Here is an 18,657-nt window from a genome sequence, read left to right on the forward strand (position 1 = left end):
GGACCGTATCCCTTCACAGAACCCATACTCGCCCTCCTTGATTGTGTTCATAATTGACCACTGAAGACCAATCCCTGAAAACCGATTTAATAATCCCTACTGATTTACCCTCATTTACCCTTGTCTCCAATAGACAACCAAATAACATATATTTACCTTGTGTCTACTCTTTTACAACTGAATGTTTAAGATGTTTGTTGAAACCACGAACATTCCAAAAGAAACTTGACATTAAAGATTTTTGCGAGAGGAGGACCTAGTACTCATTGCCACCGGGTTTGCACCTGATAGCTGAGCTGTGTTCTCCATAGCCTTTGTTTTTTTTTCCTAGACTCACGTGGTGGCAGTTCATTATGAACTGCATCAGTCATGGACATGTTCCCCAACTCCTTTGATTGAATGTTTGTAACTCTGTATTAGAGAGATTTGTCTCAGATACTACTGTCTCTTTATTATATATCTTCTCCTCTTGAATTTCTCCTTCTTCCTCCTCATCTAGAATGAGAACAGAGAATTTTAAAGCTGAGATGATTAAATCTGTTTGTTTTTCCGCAGTATAGCGCAATGGAGAACGTCCAACCTTTCCAGGCAAAACATTCAGCCAATTCTCATTTACCTCTTCTCTTTTTTATTACTTTCCTGATCATTTTTTTCGATCATTGACTTTCCTTGCCTCTCCAGCTCTTCAATGTCATTTTCTCAAGTGTCTGCATCATCTTGCACTTCTCTTTTTTTCTCTACTGCCACAGTTGTTTTGACTCTTAGGCGTAGTTACCTCCCTTGTTTCCTCCGTTTCTTTCTTTTTAATCACACGTACTTCCTCCTTATGTCCCCATTTATCACACAAACTACACCTCGATGGCAGCCATAGATAGATAAACTCAGAGCATCGCCAATGTATATCTCTATATTTTCCTCTAAAATAGAGATCTCTATTATAGAGGTGGATTTGCTCCAATGTATGCCTCTATAATAGAGTTCCTCTATTTTAGAGGAAAATATAGAAGAATCATATTTTTTACCTCTATATTTAGAGATGAAAATAGCAAATCTCTATATTTTCCCCTATAAATAGAGGAACTCTATTATAGAGGCATACATTGGAGCAAATCCACCTCTATAATAGAGTTTCTCTATTTTAAAGGAAAATATAGAGATAAAAATAGAGGTGGATTGGAGATGGTTTCAGCAGTGAATTCTTTCCCATTTTTCTTAAACGTGATTACTCTAGGAAGGGCCTTAGTAACATCAACATTCACGAACACTTTTGCTTCCTCAAAGGATGAACAAGCTATCGTATCAAGATGAAGTCTCACTGAAAAACATACAAGACTTGTGACAAAACTGAGACCTTACCATGAAAACATGTGAAGTGGTACATTTTTGACGTAGTGATTGAGTCTTCTTCATGCTTCTCATCTTCCGCTTTAGGCATCCATTTAGTTACCACCATTGGCACACCCGTAATATTCTACATACCTCTTTTCACGATACGCTCACGAGATTTTGGGTTTTTGACCTTAAATCTTATCGTAGTAGAATTGACTTCAAATACCTCTGTTTTTTATGAAAAATCACCATAGCTCCAAATCTTATTTAGGATCATATGGATTTTTGCTACGTGGGGAACTGAGACCAAAAATTTTCCAACCAAAAAATCCTCACTTCATCTGAGATTTCCACAAAATGTAATTAATCCTTCGTTCACACATCAATTTCACACTTCTTTAAACTCTAATTATCCTGCGCTACTGAAACTCAACTCTAAGTAGGCTTTGTAACTTGCACCGACTGAAACGTCACCAAGTCCTCCCTTAGGGCCTCCAAACTTGCCATCGAATTCACCGGAAAGTCTTGCCGGCAACGGCAGGAAGCCTTGCCAAAAACGAAACCTCAAAATCCTAGACCGGTCAAAAAATAGCCAAAACCAAAACGGTGTGTTTTAACTTCTTTTTTCTTCCCAATATCACTTTAGTTTACATTATCTAACTTATGCAACTCAACTTTGACTCTATACAGTTTACAACCGCTACATAGATTAGTATAGAGCATCTACACTAATATGAGGATAGTGTGTGTGTTTTGTCGAGAATAGTGATGGTAGTTAAGTTTCCAATGTGTGTATAGTGTAAAAGTTGTATTGTATCTAAAATGGTTGATTTATTACACCTCCAATACCAAGGAAACCAGAACCGAACAACAACAACCCATCCAGTTCTTTCTATAATCTATACAATCCGGAAATTAAAGAGAAAAATAACTTACAAAAAAAAAAAAAAAATTCTTCTTTTGTTTGTTTGGTTTTTGATTTTGGAATGTTTCCTCTTGGAAAACAAAATGCTCAATACAATAGAGGTAGGTACCTTTGTTTCCAGTGCAGGTGTGTTTTGTCTTGAAACGACAGAGTATGATTAGGTTTGAATTTGCAAAGTTAGAAGTCACCTAATAGGTCTCGAGCTCGAGCTTCGAACAGTCACACCGTGCAAGAACTTTGCATATCCCAAGAAACTCAGCTTTCCATCAGAACTCCGGATCCAATCCTTGAGCAGAGGATGCGCATTTGGTCCCAAACTCATCTCCTGCATATGCGTAAAACCCAAGATTCATGAGAATGATCGTGGTGTTACGGTACTCTATTGAAGTCTCAACATACCTCAGCGAGTTCTTGGACAGAGATGGCTCGGCTTCCTTCACGTTCGAAGTCGTCAAACGCTATAGTTGCGATCTGTTCCCATTCTTCAAGAGCCTCTAGTTGATAAACGCTAACCGCAGCCGCACAAAACTCTTCAAAATCAAGTTTCCTATGTGCTAAGGGTTGCATCTAAGGAAGAAAAAGAAGAGTATTATAGATACAGTTATACAGAGATTAGACAATGCTGAGACTCAAGAAGATCCACGTGCTAGTGTGTGCGTGCGTACCAAGTTTAAAATGTCAGGAAGCCTAGATTCGATCATAGCATCCGTAGCATATCTTGTCAAAGCCTGCATATTACCACAATAGTTTGAAACTAAGCAGTTTGAATTACCAACTGAAAGATTAGTGTAGAAATCACAGACTGACCGTAGTGAAATTGCGAAGATACAAGGCTCCATCTTCTGGTTCCAGGAGCATGAACTGTGCTTTAAGGAACACGAGTTCTTCTTCTGGTATAGCTTTGGATAGAGACTGTGGTACCAAGTGACATCAAAATAAATATTTACACAAGCAACGAATGGATTTGATCACATATGTCAGACTGTTACCTTAAGTGCTGCTCTTCTGAAAGGTGAAGCACGGATATAAGACTTCACCAATTTGTATATCGAAAAATCAAGAAGCAAACCAGGGTTTTCATCTCGAAGCCATGGATGAGCTGCAAAATATTTTAAATCATACTCATGTTTTTTTCATTTCACCTATCAATGTCTCTAGTGATCAAAGAACTCACCTAAAGCTTGAGCAGCCGTCATTCTTTTCCTATGGTCTTTATTAAGAAGCCTTTTCACAAATTCTTTAGCAATAGGAGATATAGAAGGCCACGGCAAGTCTTCGAAGTTAGGGTTCGCTCTAAGCACACAGCGGAAAATAGCAGACTCGGTTCGTCCGTAAAAAGGTCTACTCCCACAGAGTAGTATGTACGATATGACACCGATGCTCCATATATCTGCTTCAGTGCTGTAATTTCTGTGGAGTACTTCAGGTGCAACATAGTATGCACTTCCTACCACATCGTTCAGACGCTGATCTGATTAACAAAGATCAAACACAAAACACACACCATTCTTGTCATTTGTCAGTTCTATAAGTAAACTTCTAGAAACAAAGACAAGGACCATTACCGAATCTGGAGAAGTCAGATAAACCAAAGTCTATGACCTTGAGTACTGCATCCTCGTTTTTGCTGGTAAAGAGAAAATTCTGAACACAAAATAGTAGAGGGTTTGTTCAAGAAACAAGCGACAGCGACTTGTGATATTCTTCACAGTGGTGGTGGAAGAAGAAGGTGTACCTCTGGCTTCAGGTCACGGTGCACCACACCTTGAAGGTGGAAAAACGCAGTTGCAGATAGAATCTGAACAAGGATACGCTTAGCATCTGCCTCTGGATACCGACCACCTCTGCAGTAAAAAAGATGTAGTCAGTACAAGTTTATACATCCATATGCAATACACAGCTAAGCTAATTAACCTGATTATGCAAAAATACAAGGTGGAATAGTTTTATTTACCTCGCCAAAATTCTATCCAATAGCTCTCCACCTTCACATAACCTATAACCCATATTACATGGTAAAATATCAAAATCATTTTTCAAAAAACCATTGGTGTAGTATATAACAACTCCAGCGTTCATTGCTCTACAAGAAACTACTTGAAAAGAGACTGTATGTAACTTCAGCCCAAAAAAACAGCCATCATTAGAGAAAATCTTAACCATTGGTACTACTATATAACAACTCTAATGTTCACTGCTCTAGAAAAAAACTATCTTAAAGGTAACTGTATTATGAAACTTAAATTCACAAAAGCAGTCATCATTAGAGAAAATATAAACTTTGTCCTATATAACCCAAAAATTCATTCAAAACCTGAACACATTGAAACACATTAATAAAAGCATAACAAGAGAGACATACTTACTCCATAACAACAAAGACATTCTCCGCATCCTCAAACACATCGTAGAACTTAACCATATGTCTATGCCCAGACAGAGCTTTCAGCAGTTTCACCTCTCGACGAACATCTTCTATGGATAGAGCTGATGTCATCTGAAACAGAACAAAACCTCACTTTATCAAAAAGAACATATCTATGATCAGTACATGTTCCAAAGTCAACATTTCAGACAGAGAGACAGACCTTGGCTTTAGCAATGATCTTGACAGCTACGGTTTGTCCTTTGATCTTGCCTTTCTTGGCTTTAGCCCAACACGTATGACCAAAATGCCCTCGACCAACCTCTTTCCCGAGCTCATACTTCCCTTCGAAGTTCTTCGAGAATCCGAAGTTCTTATCTAACCTCTCTCCGCCTCCGCCTCCGCTTCCGCCGCCTCTTCCGTGATCATCGACTTCTTCACTCTCCTCAGGGATCGGCCCGTCTCGAGGCTGCGGAGCCGTACCTCTTCTCCGTCTCAGAGCCGCCATGATCGGTTTCGCAGGTGAAGGAGGCGGGAACGGCCATTTGAACTTTCTTCCCGGAGTTCGCGCCGGTGACGGAGCTACTCCCGCCGGCAACGGGCTTTGAAATGGGCTGATGGTGTAAGGGTTGACTTCGGAAGAGGAGGACGCAGCCGGAGAATTGGGAATTGAAGTCCGGTGGTTGTTATCAGTATGATTCGGAAGCTGGGCGGCTCCGGCGGGGATATCTCCGTCGTTATCTTCGACGGTGGAAATGTTCCGGCTGTAACAGTGACCCATCGTTGCCGGAACGCTGAAGTCAAAGTAATATGATCGGTTTAAAAAGTCAAAGCATCGGACGGTGAGGAGAAGAAGTTGAAGAGTAAGCTTTAGAGAGATCAACAGAAAAAGGGAAAAACAAGGCGATGATTGAAAATTAATTAAATCGGAAAATAAAAAATAAAATAAAAAGGGAGTTGGAGATTTTAAAATATAAAAAATAACGGAAGAGAAGGCGTTGAATGCCGGTGGTTTGCTAAAACGACAGCGGAGGAAACGTGACTCCTACGACAGCCATGTTACGTGTGAGTGACAATTATGATTTACTTTCTGTGTTGCCTTCTGAAATTTCCTGCTGTAATTAAGTAACGAAAGGACAACACAAAATAAGCGTTATAGTGGTGTTAGACATTGATAGTATCGAAATTAGTAGTAAATAACTATTTATAAGAACAAAAATGTTTAAATACAAAATCACAAATGTCTTTGACAGTTTTTAACTAAAAATGTTTATTTGCCAGTCACATAATTTTTGGGAGGGATTAAACAAATGATTATAGTATTAAAATCCTTTTATGGAACTATCATTTTATGGAATAATAATATGATGTAAAATAGTTTATTACACTAATTCAAGGAATTTTTTTGCAACTTGTCAATTGTAAAAAATAAACAAAATCCAAAATGGTTCACTGCAATTTCGATGAAGAAGAAATATGAAGAAATATTTCATTTCTATATTTTTATTTATTTCATTCATTTTTATTCTATATACTATTTATAATTTACCAACATAGTTTGACTTTTTTTTTTGCTAAAATATATTAGTTTGACAATTGTTTGACCCTGGGCACAATTTTAAACTTTTGTGGAATATAAAGGTTTATGTAATAACGTATTATTTACTACATTGTATATTATAAATAAATGTGTGTGAGGGACAATATGTGTTTTTTTGATAATCATGAACCAAGACTCACTAACTTTCACTTTCAAATAGTGTACATGTGAAAATGGAAAACAAATGAATACGGCTACCTACTAATCCAATCCACTCAAATACAACCGGTTAAGTCCATTTGGTACAAAATTGTGGATGTTAGAATATGTTTGACATCGAAATAGTCACGCTGTTTGAGCATTGAAGAAGTCTAATTTGGTAATTGGTTGGTGCTCTCACAAAAAAAAAAAGAGAAAACAACTTGGGTCAAATTAATACATATAATATAAAATAAACTATCTTTGATCGTCAATCCGGATCAATTGCCTGACCGATTGGCTAATTTAGTATTGCAGAACCTCATGAGCACGGTTTTCTTGTCGTACCAAAAGTAACCATGCGATTGCAGATTGTCGTTATGAAATTACAATCACTTTCTAACCAAATATAATTTTGGTTCGTCGTTATCTAAACTGGTCTGGTTTGATGTCTGCATTGGTACGCTTCGTGACCGGAACCTAGCCACGGCTGAGGCAGGTGCTTTTTTTTCCGTAGTAGTTTATTTTATTATTTTAAAATTCTTTCTTTAGTAAGAAAAAATATATAATCATGAAAATAAACATGAAATAGCTAAATTTCTCAAAATAATTATCGGAACAAAAACTTACAAAACATTTTTTTCGGCAGAAACTGTAATTTTTATCCTATGTAAAAGACTCGTGCTGGAAAAGCATGTGATGCCAAAGATAATACAAAGAAGAACAAAAATCAAACTAGACCCGAAACAGACAAGATGAAAGTGAAATAAAGAGAGTAAAAATTGCACCAAATGTCTTAAACCGTTCATAAAAGAAATATCCAAAAGGGTACTTCGACAATAATAATAACAAAAGGAAAAACAGTCTTTGGTTTTTGAGCGACTCTATAGAAAGGAGAAAGTTAAAAGACCAAAGTTCTTAAAGTTGTTCAAAGATACCGGGCAGGCAGGCAGGGCTCTGCGACTCCGAAGCAAACTTAAATTTAAAAAGACTTAAAAACATTTTGATATATATATATATAAACACATAACGCCTCAAGTACCTTCTTCTTCTTCTTTAGACTTCTGCTTCTTTCTCTCTTTCTCTATAATAGACTTGATAATTTCAGTTGCATTCATGGGCGGTGAATGTGCGGCCTCACTGGCGTCTTTGATGGGCTTACCCTTTTAAACACACCAAATAAAATGAACACAAAGATGAATACAAGATTCTCCAAATTCTGCTATTAATTTATTAACATATGTAAAAAGATGTCACATTTTATGCAAATGAATCGTAAATAGAATGAAGTAAAGGAGCAAGCAATCTAACAACATTTTCATTAGCTTCTATTCAAATTTGCGTTTAGTGACGCCTAAAAAAAGTGACATAAAGGGGAGCAAAAAGAATGAAAAGATAAAAATCTTTTTTACCTTATTGGGAGTGCGCCCAAGACCATACCACTGCAGTGAAGTGCAGTAATTGCACTATCCGCCTGAGACATCAGAACAAAGTATTGAATTTTCCATTAACAATCATAGTCCATAGCTGAAAAGAACCTTTATCAAAGTGAAACTAAAAGATTAAAGTTTGAAGCTTGGACTCCTTTATGCAAACTCCATATTCAAATTTATGCATCTAACTCTTGAGGTTCAGAGAAGCTCAGAGACATTCTTTTAAAAGTAAGAAGCTTTATGCAATGCAGTTGCAACTGAAACTATTCAATCACCAAAACAAAAGTTCAAAACAGGAACAAGCTAACTGCAAAACTCGGCAGGGAGAGAGAGAGAGTTACCATGGCAAACTCAACAAAAGCAATGCGGGTATGGTTGTGATAGTCTCCAAGCCTCAGACGAAAAACCTACAACATATATATATATATATATATATTTAAAAATATATATATATTTGATTGTAGAGCAGAAACAAAAAAAAATACACAATGGTATTCCAAAACCAAATCCTTACCTCTCCGCAAATCATTTCAAAGAAGCCTTTCAACTCAACTTGACTAATCTGCAGTATTTAAGAAACAAAAAGACATTGATGAATGTTAGTTTCTCCAAAGAGCTGAGCAGATAATGGTAAAATGTTACCCGCTTGTCAATGTTGGTACAGTAGACAGTCCTCAAGCACATCTCACGCTCACCCTCAGACTGAGAAAAAGAAGCATCATTATGCCTCAAGATTTGACTAAAACTGTTTAACCAATGATCATGTGAGCTTTTTACCCGGGGAAGGAAAGTGGGATTAACAGGGGCGATAGCGGTCTTGGAAGGAAGCACCTTAAGAGGGTAAAAACCAAGCACTGTTCCTGACATGCTCAAAGCAGCTCTAGCTCCCTCTGCAGCAACATGTAATTAAGTAATACAGTACTGTAAACGAATCTCAACTACTAATGAAATCTACCTTCATTGGTGAACTCAACGAAGGCGAAACGAAGGACGGAGTTTGGATCACCGCACACACGACAATCAACAACCTTTTGATTCTCCAAAAAAGATCATATGAGGAAAACAGTTACTGCAGGTAATCAAAACATTCTAAACATAGCAAAGATCTACCTGTCCACAATTAACAAAGACACCTGCTAGGTTCTCCTCAGTAACCTACAGACAAATAAAGTTAAGAGAGGTTATAAAATAGATTCCTTTACGAGAAAACAAAAAAAAATGGTAACGGAAGCCAATAGTTTATTTTTTTCTTTACCTGATGATCGATATCAGAGACATAAACAGTTCTCTTGATTACATCTTCCTTCTGAGCCAAGCTGGTTCTTTTGTTCACTCTTCTCCTCCCTTGCCCAAAGCTCCTTCTCTGCAGCAACCCGTAAAATGAGAAACACAACAATTGATATCCAAATCAACAGGAAAGTTTTGCAAGCCATCTGAAGAATGTCAGTCAACACAGTTCACAAAATGACATACCAAAAAGGAAATTTGCAATCGTTTTCTCCAAGTGTAACTGAATAAGCAAAAGGAAATACCCTATAACTTAACAAACCCACACACAAAGTAAAAACTGCATCTCATACAATGATTGATCAAGCGATAGACTCATCATAGAACACGCAAAGATCGAAACTTTCTGTTATCTGTTAACACACACAAAAGCTTATTCAAACCAACAAACACACACACACACACACAAAAGGTCAAAACTTTATTAGTATAGATACCCTTGTGGCGAATTGACCATTTCCATCAGCAACAAGAGGCTGCGCTGCGAAACTGTTAGTAAACGCTAACCCATTTCTGGAAACCCCAGATTGACTTCGAGCAAGTGAAGGAGGAACAAACTCCTTCGCCATCGGATTCAGCTTCGAGAACGCATCAGACAGGTTCTTGATCTCACTCTTTACACCCTTTTGGACAGTCTCATTGGTCCGATCGTCGGAGTCTGGAGTCGGAGGATCCGATGAGGAGTCGAGAGAGGAATCGGATTTAGGGCTCTGATCATCAGGACAGGAGGGATTGGTCTCGGTAGCTGAAGAAGCAGTGTTGTTGTTGTCTAAATTGTGACCAGAAGAGTCCACTTTCACACCAGCATTCTCAGCGACGGCCATGATCGGACCAAAGAGTTGTGAGTCTCCAAAAGAGTTGAAACAAGTTAGGAGCTTGCAGATGTCTCGATCAATGTTACTCCATAGACCCAACTTTAAAGATCAATGAGCGACTGAAACAAAGAAGCAAATTTTGATTTTTTATTTTTTTTAATTGGGAAATAATTAGAGAAAGAAAGTAAAAATGAGAAACCTTGGAAAAGTCCAAGGGATGTATATTACCAATATACCTTTCTCTCTTCATGATAAATGTTTGGCTGTAAATTCTATTTCCATCAATATATTTCCCTCTTTTACTGTTCCTAGGAAGCTTCCTATTTTTCATTTTCAATTAAATTAAATTAGTTATAAATAGTTGTTAATTAGAAGTTCTGCAATCCACATTATCAGCGCACTCCCCTCTAAACCTAATAAAATATAATTTATTATGTTGAATGTCTTGAATTACAAAAATCTCATATCAATATTTTAAGTATTTATAATTAAATTATGATACTTCTATATATTCAAACATAGATATAAGTTGAGAACTTTATGTTGAAAACTTTCCATATAAAATGCACTGACTTTTTAATTGAGTAGTTTATATTTTCAATGCATATGTTTGATAGTTTTCCTACTTTTATCTTTACTAGAGAATTTATCCGGGCTACGCCCGGAATTATTTAAATATCATTGTATTTAATATGTATATTACACATATACTATATCTATGTTATAAGAATATAAATAGTAAATTGAATTAGATATGAGTAAAACTCACAATATATTATTTTTACCATCTAAAATATGTATGGGATGATGGTCAAGTGTGAAATGAATAGACTTTGTTAAACTTTAGTTATTATCCAAAATATTTTTTTCTTACATATTTAGGTTATTATAAAAATATATTGTTAATCTCAGTTGATTAATATATTTTTTACTTTAAATCACTAAGCTTGCAGTTTTTACTTACAATTTAGCTCAAATTTACAGGATTATAAAATATTTGTGATTTTTAGAATCTATATGAGTTGATACACTTACTATGATGTCTTCAGGACTTATGCCCGTTGTAGAACAACTTTCAAAAGTTGACATCAACATTTGGTTAATGCTAACTTAAAGTGTTTATAAACTTAAAAATATCAGTATTTAAAAAGTAATAATTGTAAAACTGATTCTATAAGTTATTTTCACACATATCTTAGATCTTAGATTTTTAATGTATCACTTAGCTAGTATAGTTTCTGAAATATTCTAGTTTATTTTACGTGAAAATATTTTTTTGTCTAAAAATCAGTAAAAAAACTAAATTGTATAGACTTTTTATTTTAGTTATATATACTTCATCTATTTCTTGAAAAATGTCATTTTAACATTTTTCTTCTTAAACAAAGAATGTCACTTTAGAATTCCAATGCAAAAGTTATACATACTTTCAGCCTAATATTAATTTCGAAATCCTAGTGACAAAAAAAAATATTAATTTCAAAATCCATTAATTCTGAAAATAATTTAATTTATCTCAAATAGTATTGGTCAAATAGATGTAATTTATAAAATAATAAATGAATTCAATTTTTTTTCTAAATCTGTGTGAACAATTTTAAGGTGATACTTTCTAAAAAAAAATAAGAAATGGAGGGAATAGTTTCTTACGTACTTTATATTTGAAGAATATTCAAACTTTTATTTTACATAGATACACTACAAAAAAAGAGGTGAATTAAATCACTTAAATTGTATCAGAAAATTAAATGATTCTGTTTTAAATTACTTATCTACAAATGAGACAAATATACATTATTTAGCATCAATTATAATAATTAATGTCATTATTAACTTATTTGGTATCAATTCAAGATAAGTGATATACTTTTTATTCATTTGTATCGATTTAACACAAATGATATTATTATATGTAGCTGTATCAGTTAAATAATTGATACTTTTACTCATTTTGTTTAACATCACTTATATAATTGATACAAAACTTATATCACTACAAAAATGATACTAATATAAATTATGTAATATATATTAATCTAACATCAGTTTAATAAAAATGATGTTATTTATCTTAGTTTTATCATTTGAATATTTGTTATAATAATTTTTTTTAAATAGCTAACATTTCAACAAAAAAAGATTACGATGTAGGTAAGATTTTGTGGCTTTAATATTTGTTTGTTGCACTAATTTAATTGTACTTTATTCTTAACCGTTTTTTCTTATCCAAAAGCATATTCTTTCTTCATGATCTAGATCCCCACTTTTCTCTCTGGTGTTTAAACTTCTTTTCAGTTATATTGTTATTAGATACATAAATTCTACAAACAATCAAATTTTTTTTCTCAGTAAGTAAAGATGAGTGGATGACGTCCCATGAGAAAGCCATTGGTGGCATGAAGAATTTTTCTCTTATATGAGGATGATTATGTTTCTTCGTTTGCATGATTTGAAAGAAAACTAAGGTTTACTAATCAACGAACTTGATGGAAAATTCTGAAAAGGTATTATTATTTCTTCTTCCTCTTATTCTGTTTAATCCAACGAACTAAGGTTTGCTAATCCAATGAATCTTCTGTTTTTTATCCTTTTCTAAAATTACATTTTTTTTTGTCTTTTGCTTATGACTTAAAGATCTTTATTTGTAAAAGTTCATTCTCTTCTGTTTTTTTAACCATTACAGATTATACTGGAAACATATGTCGAGAGATCTGACATTGATTTCAGCAGAAGCATGAGGTGTTGGAGGAGGAAACTAATTCTGGTCAGGTGTAAATGTATTCTTAGAGAAAAATGACTGATCATAAATGTACAGAAGTATACTAACATCATTACGTTTTTAAAAATTAATATTACGTTTTTATTTTAGTTATCATTAAATCATAGAAATAGTTGAAATCATTTATTCAACTGATTTAATACTAACATCATTTTTTTTAAACTGATGTATGTGTTAATATCACTTTTTGCAATTGACACATATTAACATCAATTACACTAATTGATGTAAATAATAAAAATATTTATATCAGTTATTAATAAAATGATGTAAATTATTTGCATCACCACTTTCAGAGTCATTTAATTAAGTGATGTAAAATAATTTTACATCATTTATAACTAATGCAAATATATAATATAAATGATGGTAAACAACCTTTATTTTGTAGTGATATATGTTGTGATGGATAATATTTTTAAACCAAAATGCATAAGTAAATTATTATTTAGTTCTTAACAATAACATCAACAAATGATATGAGTAAAGTATGAATAGTTATATAATTTTAATTATATATTTGTTCTAAATCTATGCACACAAACTTAAAAAGAATTATTTTTTAAGATTTAGAAAATAAAGCACATTAACTATTTACCAAATCACAACTCAACCAATAGAAAATAAACTATGGAATAAAAATTCACATAGCATTAAAAGATATAAATTTATATTGAAAATTAAAAACTTAAACCAGACAGCTGTGTTTCTTGTTTTACTATCAAGTTTTTGTTTTACCGAGCAGTAGGTGTTTCTGGCTCTTCTATGAAGAAGATAGTTTCCGTTTAAGGATCTCATTCTCTTTTCTCAGTTTCATTAGCTTCTGCTTCAATGTCTCGACCTGTCGATATGAAGTTGTATCCCTCTGCTTTTCGGCTACTGTTGTTCTACTTATAACCACTGCAAAGAATATAAAGGGACCTTCCATTAGGTTTGCAATAAAAAATCTCCATAAATTCACAAACATATCAAAAGCACAACATGAAAGCTAGTAGTCTGCGTCATCTGCATCGTTAAGCCGTTCTTGATCATGAACAGCGCCAAAGACATCAAATTCCCTCTCTAGATCAAGCATCTCCTCGAAATATCTCTTGTTCATCTCTGCCATCTTCTTCTCCCTCTCTCCCATAATAGTTTTCATCTCTTTCTCTTGAAACTCTATGAAGCTTGAGAACTCCCAAGCCCTGAAGAAGATCAAATCAGAAGAATTTAGTTTTCACCAGTAGCGCAGGATTTATGTAAGTATGTATGCATACCTCTTGCTTATATCAACAACTTTAGCATGCTCCTGCTGTTGGAGCCTCTGGAAATTATGTTCCTTTGGGTCTCTTTTGACATGCATCTGTCTGTTTTAAGCTTTGGAAAAACTGTCATGTAATCCAATCTTCAAACCATCAAGGGTTTTTTTTTTAAAAATTTAAAAAAATTTACCAGTAGGAATTCAATACATAGTGTGTATTTTCGAGATTAAAACACCTCTTCTCTGTTCTGCGCATGCTGCATCTTCATGCTCTGTCTCAGAATTCCCAGAGATTCCTCAAGCTCCTTAAACCATGTTCAGAGCCTGCAACATCAACTAAGGAAAAACAATGCCTCCAAGACAACAGAACATACAGTTGCTTCAGCAACTTGACGCATTTCTTCAAAGAGAGTAGCTTCTTGTTTATGGCGACCACTGGTGTCAACAATAATAAGATCACAGTTTTCTTTCTTAAACGTATCAACTCCCTCAACAGCAATTTTCACAGGATAGGATTCCGTGTAGCTGCAAAGAATCACAACCCAGCATTAGCAATTCTATTATCACAGCATTTTTTTTCCATCTCCCCCTATTACTGTCATTGATATAAATCCAAAACTACAAACAGCATAGTCAACAGTTTTTTCCATCTCCCCCTATTACTGTCATTGATGTAAATCCAAAACTACAAACAGCATAGTCAACAGAAGACCTCAACAGAGCCAATAAAGTATGACAAAACCTACTAAATCAAACGATTTTATAAACTTTAGACACTTACCCCACCCTACCGTGACAACTGAACTTAGATCACTCCTATACGTGAGCTAATGTTATATTATAAACATGCAAGAAGAAATCTGTTACTAAGAAAAGAAATGTTTATACCTTCCATAAAAGGGGATCCTAGCCTTGGTGGCATTCTGTTTCAGCTGATCGAAAGCACCAGCCCTGAAAGTATCCGCACACACCAGAGCAGGTTTGTAGCATTTCTTCTGATGATAATAAGCATACTTGGTACACGTTGTGGTTTTACCAGCACCTAAACATTAATAGTCCACTGAGATTACACAAACAATCAAGAAACCAACTCAATCTACAAATACCTCTCCTTAAACGCAGGCTTTCCTGGATCCAACATCTTACACAGTTCACTAAAGATAGCCTGAAACAAACAAACAATACGATCAGATTCAATAACGAATCAAATCCGATTTCTAATCGAATCCCAAATTGAAAAAACCTGCTCAATGATCTGTCGCTTGTTGTGGCCTGCGGCTAGCTCCTCGAGGTTAACGATCTTCTTGATATTGTTCTGCATCTCCCTCATGAGAGGGAAAGAGACATCCGAATGGAGAAGAGCACGAGTGATCTCTTTCAAGCACTCGTTGAGAACCTTCTCATCGATGTTCGTCCCATTGCTCATCTTCTGCAAGGCGCTGGCGATCTGCCCGCCGAGCTCCGCTAAAACCATCTTCGCTGCTGGGGGATTCGACTAAGATGGAGAGAGAAAGGATCAGGATTGAGGAATTAGGGTTTTGATTCGGAGATATTTCGTCAGCGATTTGACTCAGCTCCCTTACTTCCTGATACAATCTCATCCCGTCTTTGGATTGATGCAGTAATAATGGATATTAAAGAGTATTAGAACTGGGAGACAAACGTTACGAATGATTAGCAGAGGAGATGAAATTACAGAAAACTGAAACGAAGTTCAATAGTGAGACGATCAACAATGAACGAAGAACATTAGGTTTTGGAGCAGTGCTGACGTGGTAAAAAAGAAACCTTTCTATTGGTTGATTATTGGATCCTATGTGGACACCTTATCTGTTGAGTATATCTAACTTTTAGTATAGGATAGATTCTTTTATTTCATTGATTAACAAAATCAAATAAGACAATATATTAATCATGAATGCATGTAATAGATTAACAAATCAAGTACGTAGAACTGCTTCTCATACCAAAATTCTTTTACCAAAACTGTAATAGAAGATTTAATAATTTTCTTAGTATGTGAAGAATCTTTGAACAACATATAAAATAAAATGAATGGAAGTATGTAGTATATCAAGAAGCATATGATCGTTTTGAACAACTTTGCACTATTGCTGCCCAAACTCTATCGTTGATCTAATGGGTGATGTTAGAGCTAATACATCCGGCTGATGTCTTATTCACTTGTTATGTTCGAGTTCTCCTTCACTCTTTGTATGCACTCTCGGACATCAATCCCCTCGTCCTTTCGTGCATGAGAGCAAGCAAATCAAAACATAAAGCAATGTGATAGAGAAGTAGGCATCATATATCTTAGAAATATGCCTTATGTTCGTGCATGAGAGCATGCAAATCAAAACATAAAGCAATGTGATAGAGAAGAGTAGACATCACATTTCTTAGAGATATGCCTTATGTGAACATTCTCGCGTTTATTAACAATATAGTGGATAAAGTCATAAAATTGAGTGAATGTCTTTTTCTCTATTCATGGTGGTCATACAATATGTGATGTTCACATAAACTACATTCATTGTATTCCCGCACCGTTTTTGGAAGATTCTACTCGCTATTGAACTGTATTTGTTTTTTTGTAAAATATACTACTTGTTTGTATAGTAAACATATGTATAAAGCATAACATTTTATAAATAATTTTTTTCTCAACTTTAAAAATCAACTAACTTTATTAAATTGCAAGTTCCACTAACTTTTTTAGTGTTTTTGGATTATTAATGTTGATATAGAAAGTTAAGAATAATAGTTTTACCAAAACCAGGATTAGGATTGGTAAAAAAAAAAAATTTACGTTACGTGAATGTTCAAAACTACATTGAAAAGTTTCATAATGTAAGCTTGTCGTAAATATATAATTTATTAAGAAAATGGAGGCCTATATCACATTGGAATAAAGTTTATTTACACGTGTGCTATTGGCGGTTTCTATTGCTTATCCATACTTTTCAACACTGTTTTCTTTGGTCGTCCGTCGTCACATATGATGACAATTGACAAATTATATAGAATTTCAGAAGATATCAAAATTACACAAGAAAACAAGCCCTTCAATGGTATCAGTAACTTGGAGATGATGAAACTAATTCAATATTAAAAAGGAAAAAAATGTCATTCAATTAATTTCCGTAAGAAACTATGTGAACTGGTCTTTGGTAAGTGTGTCATCTGCAGATTAAATTGAGTCAATGTTAAACAGCTCTGACTATTTGTTTTCTGGAATTTTTGTCAAACTTAAAGGCAAAATTATGGAACTATGAACAAAAACAAAATATTTCTTAGTTTTCTGACTTTTTTGGATTTTTTTTATTTTTATAATATTTTTTGTACAGTGGTTCATGTTGGGGTTTCTTTGAAAAATAAATTTCATATTTTGTTTTACTGATGTACTAAAAATACATTTAACCAAAAAAAAACATGGAAAAATTAATTAGACTTAATGTTTTTGTTGGCAGTTTTATCAATAATATTTTTTAATCAAGTGGTGTCTGGCCTTCGGTCCACATAATCTTTCTCCATTTATGGCATTAAAGATTTCTTTCCACGGTGAATCGAACCTAGAAGCACAACAGAGTTTTATTAATAGTTGTTCCTCAAGATATAAAACTTTATGCATCAAAGCATCTCTAAAAGAAACTCTATATCTTCAAATATAGAGTTTTTTGCTTTCAAAAAATAAAACTTCAAAATTTCAAATTTAGAGTTTTAAGAACACTACTCAAAACTCTAAATTTGAAGTTTCATCTTTTTATTTGCATATTGGTCCTTATAATTAATTATACATCACATTTATGATTCTTAAGTATTTTCTCATTCATAGTTTTAACCTTTAAAATATTTTGTATATTTTAAATATTTCAAATTTATTTTTATATATTAAAATTTTACACATAAAAGTTTTTTTAAAATAAAAATAAGATTCATGATATTTTAAAGGTAGAATTAGACAACATAAATATTACAAAAGAAACTTAATATTTTTTTAAAAAAAGATATATACATGAAGACATAATTATTACACAAATTTAAATATTAAAACAACACTAATAGTCTAGTAAATTTTCTCCGGAACTTCTAAAATATTTTTCAAACAAATTTTGTATAACCGAAAATGTAGCATTAATAAAATAATTTTATGTAATAATGTGTTATTTTCTTGTAGTTTAATATTTAATTATATATTTCTATTTATAATTTTATATTTTAGTGTAATATGTTATTAATTAATATTATTATAATATTTTTATATATATGCTAGTTATCTACAAAAGTTTTATGGATTTATTTTAATTATGACAAATATAAGGAGTATAGTGTAAATTACAAATAATTTTGAAGCTAAATTTGAAGTTTTGTTTTTAGAGAAAAATACTATGATTTTTCAAATATAGAGTTTGCAAAACTCTATAATAGAAAGTCTTTTTTGGAGATGCTCTCAAAGCTTGCGACATGTTTTGGCTTGTTTTTTCTTCTTTGGTGAGTAATATTATTTGACATGCGTTGTTTATATTTGTTTGGTGGATTTATTAGAATATGAAACATATTTCAGAAAATATCTGAAAGAGAAACAACGCAAGTTAAATAGTATATAAAAGAAAATATATATTTATGTGTCTATGCTCGTTCTTTTTTCGCTTTTCTAGCTTAGGAATTTTTTTTTTTCATCTTCTTGATGATCATGTTGTACCATTTAATCCTGTGATAAAAAGGCAGAAATGCCTCCAATGATAT

At 33.6% G+C, this 18,657-nt stretch overlaps 2 protein-coding genes and 1 long non-coding RNA gene across 7 annotated transcripts; all 3 read right to left on the reverse strand.

The window, feature by feature from the left end:
- Positions 1–2,122: 2,122 nt before the first annotated feature.
- On the reverse strand, positions 2,123–5,790 carry LOC106347786 (CDPK-related kinase 6). Its single transcript, XM_013787387.3, has 11 exons — positions 4,843–5,790; positions 4,621–4,751; positions 4,209–4,250; positions 3,990–4,098; positions 3,820–3,898; positions 3,429–3,725; positions 3,244–3,353; positions 3,062–3,166; positions 2,920–2,982; positions 2,654–2,821; positions 2,123–2,579 (listed from the first exon to the last, which is right to left on the reverse strand). Exons 1-11 carry the CDS (start codon positions 5,398–5,400, stop codon positions 2,439–2,441), a joined length of 1,803 nt encoding a protein of 600 aa, XP_013642841.1. The 5' UTR covers positions 5,401–5,790; the 3' UTR covers positions 2,123–2,438.
- A 1,329-nt stretch (positions 5,791–7,119) lies between these two features.
- On the reverse strand, positions 7,120–10,064 carry LOC106347785 (polyadenylate-binding protein-interacting protein 10). The gene is made up of 10 exons (XM_013787385.3): positions 9,515–10,064; positions 9,046–9,153; positions 8,901–8,945; positions 8,746–8,818; positions 8,568–8,680; positions 8,433–8,492; positions 8,305–8,352; positions 8,132–8,197; positions 7,770–7,831; positions 7,120–7,520 (listed from the first exon to the last, which is right to left on the reverse strand). Exons 1-10 carry the CDS (start codon positions 9,899–9,901, stop codon positions 7,472–7,474), a joined length of 1,011 nt encoding a protein of 336 aa, XP_013642839.1. The 5' UTR covers positions 9,902–10,064; the 3' UTR covers positions 7,120–7,471.
- Positions 10,065–13,216: 3,152 nt separating this feature from the next.
- On the reverse strand, positions 13,217–15,429 carry LOC106347784. 5 transcript variants are annotated; one of them, XR_007340112.1, is made up of 7 exons: positions 15,155–15,427; positions 15,018–15,076; positions 14,800–14,953; positions 14,148–14,436; positions 13,928–14,038; positions 13,653–13,855; positions 13,217–13,571 (listed from the first exon to the last, which is right to left on the reverse strand). It is a non-coding gene; the product is annotated as an uncharacterized LOC106347784 (long non-coding RNA). The 5 variants fall into 5 exon arrangements; XR_007340113.1 differs by having other exon boundaries at positions 14,120–14,436; positions 14,800–15,076; positions 15,155–15,429; XR_007340111.1 differs by having other exon boundaries at positions 13,928–14,027; positions 14,103–14,436; positions 14,800–15,076; positions 15,155–15,429.
- Between the last annotated feature and the right edge of the window lie 3,228 nt (positions 15,430–18,657).

This window comes from Brassica napus, chromosome A6 (genome assembly GCF_020379485.1).
Source record: "Brassica napus cultivar Da-Ae chromosome A6, Da-Ae, whole genome shotgun sequence".
In the NCBI taxonomy this organism is placed as follows: Eukaryota; Viridiplantae; Streptophyta; class Magnoliopsida; order Brassicales; family Brassicaceae; genus Brassica; species Brassica napus.

What these genes read in the sequence shown, in the direction of transcription:
- LOC106347786 (XM_013787387.3), bottom strand. Translation starts at nt 5,400, where the DNA reads ATGGGTCACTGTTACAGCCGGAACATTTCCACCGTCGAAGATAACGAC. An exon ending in GACGGCTGCTCAAGCTTTAG is followed by an intron (nt 3,354 to 3,428) that starts GTGAGTTCTTTG and finishes AATATTTTGCAG; the next exon opens with CTCATCCATGGCTTCGAGAT. An exon ending in TTCCTGACATTTTAAACTTG is followed by an intron (nt 2,822 to 2,919) that starts GTACGCACGCAC and finishes TTTCTTCCTTAG; the next exon opens with ATGCAACCCTTAGCACATAG.
- LOC106347785 (XM_013787385.3), bottom strand. Translation starts at nt 9,901, where the DNA reads ATGGCCGTCGCTGAGAATGCTGGTGTGAAAGTGGACTCTTCTGGTCAC. An exon ending in TCTCTGATATCGATCATCAG is followed by an intron (nt 8,946 to 9,045) that starts GTAAAGAAAAAA and finishes ATTTGTCTGTAG; the next exon opens with GTTACTGAGGAGAACCTAGC. An exon ending in TCTTTGTTAATTGTGGACAG is followed by an intron (nt 8,819 to 8,900) that starts GTAGATCTTTGC and finishes GAGAATCAAAAG; the next exon opens with GTTGTTGATTGTCGTGTGTG.